Source organism: Miniopterus schreibersii, assembly GCF_964146895.1.
Source record: "Miniopterus schreibersii genome assembly, chromosome: 9".
Taxonomy (NCBI): Eukaryota; Metazoa; Chordata; class Mammalia; order Chiroptera; family Miniopteridae; genus Miniopterus; species Miniopterus schreibersii.
This window is the reverse complement of record NC_138118.1, coordinates 65,174,726-65,187,264: the sequence shown is the minus strand read 5'-3', so window position 1 is coordinate 65,187,264 and position 12,539 is coordinate 65,174,726. Positions and strand designations below refer to the sequence as shown.

Below are 12,539 nucleotides of genomic sequence, written 5' to 3'. Positions count from 1 at the left end.
TTCCTTTGAGGAGCAGAAGAAACTTGACTCCCAGTATTTAGTGAGGTGAGCCACTCTGCAAATCTAGAAAGAAACCGAGGTCGGAATCCGAACCTCAACCACAGGCGCATGACCCAAAGCTGTCTTGTCTCTTCTTAGTTTATTTTTATAGATCTAATTTACAGGAATCTCCATTGCATAACAGTAGCATGTGTACTGCAGTTATCTGTTCAGGGCTACCTGCTGGCAGGGAGGAAAAGTGATGTGCATTTGGGTGCCTCTGAGTGTATCCATTTATAAAGTTAGCTGTAATATATACAGTAAGATAACAGGAGCAGGGATCAATATGCTTTTTGGAAAGCATCAATTTTTATATTGAATTCTAAATTACCTGGACTTATTGAAACCTAATTCCTTATTTCCTCCCTATGAAAGTGGGAGCAGGATGTCAAATTGTATTCTTGTGAAGATACGATTTTATACATGAGAAATCTATATCAAGAAGCCCTTGATAATAGCGACTCCCAGTGGACACATGCGTAACGTAGAAAAGACACCTTCCAGGAAACCCTTTGCTCTCTCGCAGTATCTGCTTCAGCCACACTGCTCCAACAGGAGGGAGAGCAGAGGCTTTCTGAACTGGAGGGCATTGTGGAGGGGTCCTCTCAGCTGGGGGGTTCAAAACGAATATCTACAGTCTCCTTTGAACTACCCAGAAAGAATTTTACAGTTTCCCCAGAGTTTCCCATTAGCTTTCAGTGTTGTTGTTTTTCCCCAATCAAGGATGAAATAATACCTGTCTGCCTTTTCTTCTACATGTTAAAATCTCTTGTCCCCCTGAAATTGGGGCTATTCCCCAATGCAAAGGTAAGTCCAATTTTAAAAGACTTCCTTGTAGGAATCGTATTTCCCATTTCTTTTTAATGCAGAATAGTATGCAGTGTATTTATTTCTTAATACTGTTTGACACCAAAAAGCCAGTGTGTAACTGACTCGTGATAAACTTTATCTGCATTCCTTTCCTGTCTTTTAGGAGAGATGAGAAGTAGACAGTCGTAAAATATATTACCTACCTGGATGGGTTGCTTTAATGATGTGAACAGTTACAAGAAATTCAGGCTCTTGTTTTCATTTTTCTTCGTGTGTCTGATGATAATAACGTCAATATGGCCATTTAACTGCAGCTGCCTGGCAATGACTAACTGCTTTCCATAACACTTTTTCTATGAATATTTTGTCTATCATCTTGCGAGATTAAGGCAAAGGATTAACAATAGTCATCTCTGAGAAACCCCAGAGGATCATCAATTCCGTAAATAAAGGAAAAACGTTGCTAAAATCCTATTAAACTGTACAAGAACAGTTCGAAACTATGAGTTCCTTCCACATCACTAACATTGTTTCTTTATGACATCGATCCCCATCTTGATATAACAACCTAGGCACACTTGGTACTAAACTGGAAAAGCAGAAAAAAGAAGAGGGATCAGTAGACAGCTGCAATGCCTAGTGAAAACAACAGCGCAAGCACACCACTTAGTAGCTTTATTTGTTTTCTTCCCCCCCCCCCAAATCCTGAATTAGCAGGAATAGTGATTTTTCTGAAAAAGAAACACACATTATAAAAATGCATGAATGTGTTCCTCCATAAGGATATGAAAACCATTTCTCTGACTAGCCAAGGAAGAATTTTAACTTTAAAAGAAAATTAAATCGTCTTTTTAGTGCCGGACTTGGCCTCGGGAACAATGACAGAAACAGCTTGCGTGCAGTGAGGGTTTCCAGAGTAGCAACGATAAAAGCTCCTGTTCAGCAGGTGCGTGCGGAGCGCCTGCAGCGAGCTCAGCGCTGGGCCGGCTCCTCGGGGCCTCCGCTCCTAAGTCAAGCGGCCAAGGTTAACCACAGCAGAGGCCAAGGTTAACCTCAGCAGAGGCCAAGGTTAACCACAGCAGAGGCCAAGGTTAACCACACAGTTCGCAGTCAGCCGCCCTCAGCAACATGCGAGGATCCTAAGGTGGTTTAGGATTCGAAGACAAGCCTATAACAACCGTGTATTTGTGTCATCGCAAGAGATACTCCTTGTCAAAACGTGGTTTTCTGTTCCGCAGGGGGCTGCTTGGTGGTGCGCCAGCCGGATGCCGACAGGTCCTGTCACCCACCGTGTAGTCAGCCGCACTCGTTCTGTAGCGAGGTATGTGTGAACTCATTGGGGCGGACCAGCCAGCTTCATCATTTGCCACCTCACTGCCTCCTGTGCAGTCATTTCCCTTTACAAAAAGCACGTCTTCAGGCATAAAAATTCTACTTTGGGACCTCCCCTCTTATCAATATAAACAATTCTGAATGCGCTTGCTTCCCCTGTGAGAATAAGCTTGTGTGTGGTACAAAAAGTGTGATGTTTTTTATGTGGCGAAGACAGAAATTATGTGTAGCAAATCCCCCAGACAGTGCCCTGTTCAAGTCAGGCGTGTTGTGCCTTCGAAAGCCCCCTGTATGCCCAGGAGGAATCTCCTTGTTTTCCTGCAGACCAGGACATGCAGTTGTGAAGAAGGCTACACTGAAGTCCTGTCGTCGAACGGCACACTCGAGCAGTGCACGCTGATCCCCGTGGTGGCGATCCCCACCGTGGAGGACACGCGGGGAGACGTGAAAACCAGTCGGGCCGTGCACCCGACCCAGCCCTCCAGTAACCCGGCGGGACGGGGAAGGACCTGGTTTCTGCAGCCATTCGGGCCAGGTGAAGTGACCACACAGTGTTGATGTAGAATCCGTTAGTGCTGCACTTACCCGGTGCCAAGTGATTAAAAAATGGGCAAGCATTTTCATATGAGCTATTTCGCATTTTACCGAAACGCAGTTGTTCTGATGCTGCCATAGAATCTTATAATTATTTTACTGGTGTTATGAAAAAAAGCACTCATGCTCAAAAGTTCAGAGAAATGAAATTACTTTCTTTTGGGGGAAAAAAAATTAGGACTGATATTAGGTATTCAATCTTGGTCCTAAATTTACAAGTATAATTATTTTCACACTGAACAAAGAAATCTAATGAAAATACTAATTGGGGGAAAAGCCTGTTGTCATTCAGTACTGGAACAAATAAAACTATAAAAACATTCAAGAATTTTCCATTTGACCACAGAGTGGTAATAATTTGAACCTAAAACAGGAACATTAGTAATGCAGTTCTGTGCCCGGGGGGGGGGGGGGGGGGGGGGGGCAGTAGGTAGCCAGACCAACTTCTGTTGGTCCTTAGAGTCGGCACACTCAAAATCTCAGAATCTACACTAGCACCAGATACACGGGGGGTGGGATGGAGCCTTCTTGTCTAGATGGACCATGTTGGAGACTAACCAGACCCTTGTCATATTAGACAGCTCTTAATGTGTCTAGTAATGGACTTGAAGCCTATACAGGCAAAAGCTTGAAGGCCCAATGAAATGCTATTCCTCTCGGTACACTTTCTCTCTCCAGTGGACTCAACCATACACTTATCCCTAGAAATAAGCTGATGCTTAAAAATGTGCTATGAGGGCCACATGTCACTTTTTCTCACAGCAAGAGGGATTACTAGTTCATGACCAAAGGAAATCTCCAGGCAAAGCGAGGCACAGACTACTTTATATCTCTGTCAGAAACATGAGAAAGGAAGGAAGAAATGTGCATCGCTAACACATCTCTATTTCTAATGCATTAAGTCAAAACGCTTTCCCTTACTGGAGAATCACTATTGAAATTTTTTTAAAGTATTTGCAGTATTTGGGGTGATTCACGTTTAACCACATTATCCATACCTTGATTAGGTTTTTAGCTGAAAAAAACATTTATTTTGCAAAGCTGACCTATCTGTGTAAACGTGGGAAACTCTCTCTCAATGTTCAAGACAGTGAACAGCAAATAGCCATTAGTGATCTTGACCTTGACTGAGAATCCAAGTAGGTCTTCTCACATCAAACTGGTTTTTAAAAAGAGAGGGTATTATTGTCATATTTAATTTAATATGTAGTTTCCCTAAAGTAAACATCTTAATATACTACAGAAGTACATTTAGACCCCGTTCTTGGTTTTTGAAAAACCCAAAGAATATTTGTTGAAGAACACTCAGGGCACATAAACCCAACAGTGGAAAAGCTCTTTTTATTTCAAACCCAGGCTTAAATTTCGTAAATATTTTGAATTGACAAAAAAGGATATTTAAAATATTAACTTATTTCCAGAAAATGAACCCATAAGTTGATCTAGGGGTAAAAAAAAAAATTAACAGTATTGATTTGCTTTCAATGCCATTCAGATATTGACTAAACCAGTGTCTCTATGGGGTCAATTTTCCCAATCTATAATTTAACACTAACATATGTTTAATTGCATGTATGCAACAGAAAATATATGTTCTGTGAGGATCAATTTAAGTTAGCAAAGTCATTAATAGTGTCTTATGTTTGAAGTTTATTCTGAACATAAAACTGAGAAGTTCAAATAGAATGAGACCGGAAAACCAAATTAGAAGAGTCTCTGTCCTATCTGATTTCATATACAGATTTTCCCCTGCTATCCAAAAGGAGTGTTCTCTGAAACTTTTCATAAGCCCAGCTGGCATAAAGCGAAGAAGCAGCTACCACTAATTTATATGGGAAAAATTTTAAGTGGCCTCAGACCCAGAAAATCACCTACTAATTCATACCAAATATGCTTAATTACGTTCAGCTTTCCTCTAAGCATAACATCCGTATGAGCTCTCTTAGCCTTTTCCTTAGGACACATCTTGCTAACAGATGCACACAGTAAATCGAGATAAAGCTCGGATGCTCACACAGTTCAAAGCTCTGGAGCTGATGCTGAGATGCTGGGTGTGGCTTCCAGGGAAGGAGCTTGGCGGGGCCTTTTGCTGCCTGGAGGGGATGCTACCCTCTGTAACACTCACTGCTACTCTTGCTTTCTGCTTTTTTTTTTTTTGTAAAAGAGAAAATCATCTTAGGATTTCTTTCAATTATCGAAAACAGGTGGTAATGTACATCTTCTATAAAAGCGAAGGGAGGCAACAAGAACTTTCAGAAAGCAGGGAATACCTGTCATAGAAAAGGGAGAAAGAAGTTATTTGGAGATCCTTTTATATGTTAATCAAACTTGGTTATTTTTGCAAATGATATTGTCAAATCAGCGTTAAAGGACACTGTAAGTGTAAACTAGATAAAAGATTATTAATTCCCAAAATTGTTAATATATTCATTTTCAGTTTATCGGGGAAAAACGTTAAAGTGACAAAGTTTATGTTCAAATACCTGTCTGTGTCAACTCTTAAGTTGCAGGACTTTCATGAAATTGCATTATTTTTCTTTTTTCATAATTGCCAATCTCAAAATAGAATGAAAATCAAAAGAAAATGTTTATGTAGCACTAGGAATATATTGGATTTGAATCAAAATGCAGATAAGCAGCAGGAATTTAGACATATTAACTTGAAATCTGAACTCAAATTGAAAATATTACTTATTACCTTTAAATTCCATTTTCATTGATAATCTTTAATGAAGGGGCATCTAACTCATAATAGCAGCTTTGCATTAATCATTAATTGTGCCTAAGCAATAATTCACTTTGAGTTTTGAAAGGACTTGGCCATATGTGACTCGTCCATTGGTCATAGTTAAAGACTGTGATTTACACGCCAGACTAATATAAATTAATGATTAATATCCATTCTTCTTAGATGGGAGACTAAAGACCTGGGTTTACGGTGTAGCAGCTGGGGCGTTTGTGTTACTCATCTTTATTGTCTCCATGATTTATCTAGCTTGGTGAGTGTTTAAATATTTCAACATCTAAGAGGATATATAATCTCTCTCTTTTAGAGGAAACACTTTCAATGGACCATAACACAGGAATGGCAAACTAATGTCTCATATAAGTATCCCACGTTTATTTAGCATTCATCTGAAGTTCTACATAAACATGGCTTTAGTCTTTGTCTAAAATCTACTAAACCCGAGTCACTTAGTGTCCAAAGATGAGCCAGCGCTGTTCTAGGCCATATTCTCAAGTACGTTCTTCTTGGTTATGCAAGAGAATATGCTTATGGTGAACAGTAGAGGTTTATATTGAATTAGCACTGGAGGAAGAGATTATGGTAATACCTGATCTCATCCAGCTATCTTTTTAAGCATGCATTATTTACAAATTATGGATTATTTATAAAGGGTTCTGGCCAAACAGAAATGATTACACTATAATGTTATTTCTGTTGTTAGTACTAGAGGAATTCCATTTGTGTAATTAATCTTTTACAGGAAAATAAAATAGTTGAAGGGTTGTGTTTCAAGTTTATTGAGAGCATACAACTGAGAAATTCAAAGGTACCAGAAAAATCAAATTTAAAGTTTGAATTTAGGCAATGTAGGCAATTAAGTAATTTAGGTATATCAATAAGTTTCAAACTTTTGTCATTTAAAACAGCAAAATTTACAATGGAAGATTGATTTTTTTTCTTCTCCCAATTTGAATGATTGTTTTAACAGCAAAAAGCCAAAGAAACCCCAAAGAAGGCAAAACAACAGACTGAAACCTTTAACCTTAGCCTATGATGGAGATGCAGACATGTAAAATATAACTTATCCCAGCAACAACCAGTTTCAGCTTTCTGACTTTGCAGTAGATATCCAGAAGCCACAGAGCTATTCAAACTGTGTGGATTAAAGTGAATTGTACCTTTTAAAAAGAACATCAAGAAAAGTGAAAAAAATCACAGTGCCATTGGAGATACCAAGACAGTACCACTTACACAGAAACCATCAGCCCTAAGAAGTCTAGGAGATTAGGTTGAATACATGCTGCCTTCTGAGAGTTTTGTGTGATCTTTCCTGAAATCTACCAACTGGCGATGTACTTTCATCTCTAAAATATGGTGGTGGAATTGGCCTCTTGGGATGCCCGATGCAAGCGTCTGTCTGCAGCGTTCACCCATAGTCACATTTTAGCATGAAGAGTTTATACCGAGATCTCTACAATACTATAGGCAAGCGTAACACCACGTATACTCAACTGAATGGTACCCATTATTATATCAGATTATATACTTGGTAATAAGCCATTTTAATGCTCTAAGCTGAGCAGAAAGCCCATTGAGTAAATTCAGCATTTCGTAGTTGATGGTAGCTTTTATTGACCTGCATTTCAGAGGCAAAGACTTTTTTTTATAAGACTTAATTCTTGTCTTTCTCCAAAGTACGAATGCTGGACATGTACTAGTACCTTAGAAGAGTCCTCAAGTTGAGTATTTTATAGTGGTTATTGTCTGGAAAACTAATTTGCTTGTGTTCATACAATAAGTTTCTACTTTCCCCAAATTCAGACTGGTTGCCTGCATCTTTTTTGCTAAAATGGAAGGCACATTTTTGCACTATATTAGTGCAGCATGATAGGTACTTAACTGGTATTGCCATGGAAACTGCCTCTTTTCATATGGGATGGAGACATCTATGCCGAGAGTGTCATGGAGACATTTACGCCTTCCTGTATCCTGAAGAGAGTCAAGTTCATTTTGGATGGCGACAGGATGGAATTAGCTCTTACACCTGCTGCATACACCTCTCCTCATCGCTGCGGCCACTGTGACATCAATGTGGCGGTAATTGAAGTGTTTAAGTCCCAAACCCGTTAATTCTCCAAAAGATGGACCCCTCTAGTTGGTTTTTAATCGTACTTTGAAGGCTGTTTATGACTAGATTTTTATATTTGTTATCTTTGTTAAAAAAAGAAAAGAAAAGAAAAAAAGGAGCTGGTTGTCTTTTTAATTTTGAGCAGATGGAGAAAATAATGTATCGATGATTTTTGTACCTAAAAGAAACCAAGATTGTATGTTGACTTTTCCCCCGGATTTGTTTTCCTACTTTCAGATCAAATGTATTTTGAAATCCATAGTGTTGTCATTCTCACTGGTAAAAATTGAAGTGGTCTTTTTAATTTATGATTTCAAAAACTAAAATTTTTTTAAAAAGAGAAGAGTAAGTATTTTGTCCAGGGCTTAAATATCAAGACCAAGGGCGGCAAACTTTTTCTGTAAAGAGCCAAAGTGGTAAATATTCTCAGCCAGGTCTATGAGGCAACTTCTCAATTCTGCCATCGAGAGAACACAGCCATAGAGAGTACATAGGGCATAAAGGAATCAGCATGGGTGTTTTCCAATAAAATGTTCTTTAAAAAAAGTCAGCAAGCCACATTGGCAGGTTGTGGTTTGCTGACTGCTCACCTAGAAGTTTTTATCAATGTTAACTCTCCATTGTGTCATCTTTGGTTTTCATTCATTTATGCTCAGACTGAAATCAGTGTTTCATTTCAAAGATTAAAACAGTCCTTAAATGTATCCCTGTGTTGGAAGCAGCTATATTTTTTACAGCTGTAGGCCTGGGAGGGACACAGTGAAATAATATCTAACGTGGCAGACTTCTTTCATAGGAAAAGAAAATTCAAAAGGTGCCACTAAAAAGCAATACTATTTTTCAGGCAACTTTTTACTACAATGGATTTTGGGAGGGGGGAGGACATTAGGGTGTCAGGTCTTTTAAAAATAGTATAACAGCTATTTTTATCTTAACTGTAGCTGTGTTGCTATAAAAGTGGTTTGGACTAACTAGAAGGTATTTACCTTCATACTAGAGTTTGAACTCCCCCTGCTGTTCCCTGAAGTATTTGCAAAATTATGGAAGTCATCAGATTCGGATGCCATTGTCCCCCAAATGAACAGATTTCTACATGTTTCAATAAGAATTAAATGTGGTAAATATGAATTTGTTATTTAATAGTTATTGTTTTAGGTAATGTAAATAATTTCAAAACAAACAAGTAGTCAGGAAGATGAAACTTTTACCTTTAACCAAGGAATTAAATAAGGAAAAGCATAGAAACAAATTCCACTTCATCTGTCTTATCAAAGAGGAAGAAAAAAATAACAGCGTTACTCTAAAACTGTGATTGGCAATACACATACTCAGGAGTCTTCCAGATCGTTGATCTCTTTGAATTAAGCAAATTCCATTTGTCCAAAGTAGTTGAGAATCTATTGCAGTTTCTTGAAGAATTCAGCTTAATCTTTTGAAATGCGTGCAACACCTAATAACTTTGAAATTATTGAATAAAATAAAATACCATTGCTACTAAAGCTACACCTATAATACTGTAAAATGTCATTAATTCAGAAGGCAGATCAGTATCATCCTACCTTTATTGTAAGAATTAAATGAATCAATCAAAATTATAAAATGTTATGAAAATACAAGATGGTTTTAGTCATAAATTGATTACACTTTACAGCACAATGCTATGTGCAGGAGACTAGGTGTAATGTGGCCTAACACTGGAGCATGCTGGAAGTTCATTGTTAGATGAATAAATACTGGATGGCCTCTTGTTAGAAAGGTTGGAAGGAGGAGAATGTGGCAAGCTGGCTATTTTGGACAAATGAAAGTTACTGTATTCATGTTTATAGCATGAAAATGGCCTTATTTTTTTCCCCTGGCATGAGTCCATAATGAGTTAAATCCCTTGCTGAAATGTCATCAGAACCATATCCCCGCTGCTCATTTGTTAAGAATTCAGGAGGGGAATCGAGTAAAAACTCGTCTGTTGACACTTTTGCCTTACCCAAATGGTCCGAGCCCAAAAGGATGTAGAACTACTGTCGTATAAGTATGAAGGGCTGCTTGGTTTGAGAAAACAACAGGAGGGAATACCGACACGGTTTTATGCGACTGGGCCGGACGGTCTCAATACGAGCCACACAGAAGCGGCCTCACTGATCCCTCGGGGGCTCGGCTTGGCCACTCATCAATACCTTATCTCTCGGGCCTTGACCGTAATCCTTACTTCAAAGCCTTTTCGAGGACACCACAGTGTAGCTTAAGCTGATTTGAGAAGGAGTGCATGAAAGCATATTCTTGATTACTTGCAACAAAGCACAAATTACTTATAACAAGACAGATATGTATTGAATTATCACAGGTAAGACACTCTGCTTTGGCACTGTAAAAAAAATTAGTAACTGCTTTTGTATACGTATGTACCTGAGATATTCAAAAGAAGGGGGAAATGCTTAACAAATCACAACAGCACTTAACACACATCCCCCGTTACTCTAGGTCTGTTTCCCAGTGTGGTCAGTTATCTCTCCCTATGTACCGGCCCTGTCTCAGGCCCGCTGTCAGGCTTTCATGCACCCCGCCCCCACCCTCAGGCAGGCGGCAGAGGCCTTTAGGGCTTAATCAGAACTCCTCTGAGTTCCTGGGCACTGCAAGATAGAGTCATTTAATTTACAGGATGTAAGCAACACCTCTCACGATTGTTTTTTACCCCCTCTAACTCTGTATCCTTGCTTCTTTATGATGACTCTGTGCCTGGTCTTTCTCTGCTCTTACCAACAACTAATCTTGTCTGCTCTCCTCAGACCCACCTCCTATGAAACATGCCCACATTTTTAATAAGAAAAGGCAAGAGGCGAATACCTGTATTTTCTTCCTATTGGAGTCAGTGTCACTTAGAGTGTGAACATGATGATTTAAACAGAATGTACTGGTCAGACGTGAGGAAGGGGAAAGATGCAGATGACACGCCGAAAAAAAACCCAAACACCCTTTCCTGCAAAAATGCCAGTTCCTGTACTCGATTTATTACAACCCAGTATTCTCCCATCTCCGTCTTGCCTCCTTCGTGTCCCACGCGGCAGACACTGAGAGAGGCCTGTACCTTTCCAGACACAAAGGACAGCCCATCCTTACACTGACCCGGGGTCTGAATCAGTTCGCAAGAGTCATTCCCAGATGATCTGGGATCTCACGGTTTGTAACAGTTTTACCAAACTCGGATGTGTTTCTTGTTCTGTCTCCCCTCTAAGGTGGAGGGTGTGGAAAGGGCAGGCTAGGGACAGATCTGGGAGGAATCCTGCATCGGCGTGGTCTCTCCTGGGTGGAGCTCAGCCTTGAAGGCCGAGTCCTCCTGCCCCGCCTGCCCCGCCTGGCCGGGCCTGGGCCTGAGCCTGAGCCTGAGCCTGAGCCTGAGCCTGAGCCGGCCGACGGCGGAGCAAGCTTTCGGGTCTGAAACAGGAGAGCGGGCCCCGCACACATCGCTCTTTATAAAAAGGATGTGTGATGTGATAATTCTGTATCTAGCAGGGACACTGAAAAAATGGGTAAGTCCACATTACTAAATAAGCAAAAGAAATCCTAAAGGGATAGAATTCGTTTTGTAGTTTTATGTTTTCAAGCTTCTACCAAGCCAGACTTTAAAATGGGCAGTATATGAAGACTTTTAATTTGTGGGAGTCATGTTTTCAGCAATCAAACCTCTCTATTTAGATATATAATTGGGTGTCAGTTTTATTGTGCTTTGTAGATGTTCTTTTTTTTTTTTTCAAAGCCATAGTTTCCAGATCACTACTTTGACCCTTCAATGAACTTTTCTCAACATTTTTCAGGAATCTATTTTGTTTCTTTTTTAAAAGTAAACATTAAGATTCCCTTTCTGGTACTTTTTCCTGCATATTTCTAAAAGAGATTTGAAGAGATCAGTATGTGTCACTGTAAAATATAACTTTATTAAATTTGCAGTATGTCTTTCTTTAAATTATAATCCCCTAAATGTGGTTTTGGGTTAATTTAATTACATAAATATTTATTTTGTTTAAATAAGGAGGCAGCTGTCTAAGTTGTTGTTAATATTATTTTGTAAATTATGTAATGTAATTTATTTTAAATTATGTACATTTTTTTTAACGCACAAAATGTCTATGTACTAATTAACTGCAAATTTGCAAATAATGCCACTAAGCTTTATTCAGTTAATGCGGATGGCATGTGAAGATGTAATATGATTTTTTACATTTTCATATGGGTAATTTGTAAATAACTATGTTGCTGACAAACATAAACACGGAAATCATTTTCATTCTACTCATGTGTATCTGTTTTTATTTGCATCATTCGCTGCTCAAATGTGGGTTAAAATTTTTTTTTTAGTGAATGTCCAAATCCTTTCACTACTTTTATTGCCTGTTCCTGGGTCTTTTTTTAACAACTCCAATTTAGAAAGTTCAAAAGATGCAAACCTTTACTTTAAAAGTCTGCTGAGGCCACCAGATTAATCATCATAGACAAAGGACCTCTTGGTTTCCACACTTAAAAAACAAGGCAGGAGCTCACACATTAGCAAATTGATTCCTTAAATTCCCCAAATTAAGTAAGATTCACACATTTACAATTCAGGAAGGGATGCACAAATTAGATAAATTACTGCCAGGGTAGCTTGCAGTTAAAACATTTCTGAAGTAGCTGTTTGCTGAAATATAACTAAGCAGGGAACCCTTTAAAATACACTTAGCATAGGAACCATTCACAATATGAGCTCGCCTCCGACCCATGACGTAAAAACAGTGATTTGCAGTCTTTTATTTTCTGTACTGTTCATTACAACTGAATCTAGATGAAAAAGTTTTTAAATACATCACCCAGATATTTTATATATATGGCTGGATATTCATAGTCAAATTCCTAACTTTGTTTTTTGTTTTACAACTCCGA

At 38.9% G+C, this 12,539-nt stretch overlaps 1 protein-coding gene across 1 annotated transcript in view; it reads left to right on the top strand.

The window, feature by feature from the left end:
* The window catches only part of THSD7A (thrombospondin type 1 domain containing 7A), a 309,979-nt gene extending 302,258 nt beyond the window's left edge, over nt 1–7,721 (top strand). The window contains exons 24-27 of the mRNA XM_081147876.1: nt 2,088–2,170; nt 2,506–2,716; nt 5,687–5,774; nt 6,492–7,721. Of these exons, the coding sequence (XP_081004002.1) occupies nt 2,088–2,170; nt 2,506–2,716; nt 5,687–5,774; nt 6,492–6,576 (467 nt within the window). The 3' untranslated portion in view covers nt 6,577–7,721. The remainder of the gene's footprint in view (nt 1–2,087; nt 2,171–2,505; nt 2,717–5,686; nt 5,775–6,491) is intronic.
* The last annotated feature ends 4,818 nt before the right edge of the window (nt 7,722–12,539 follow it).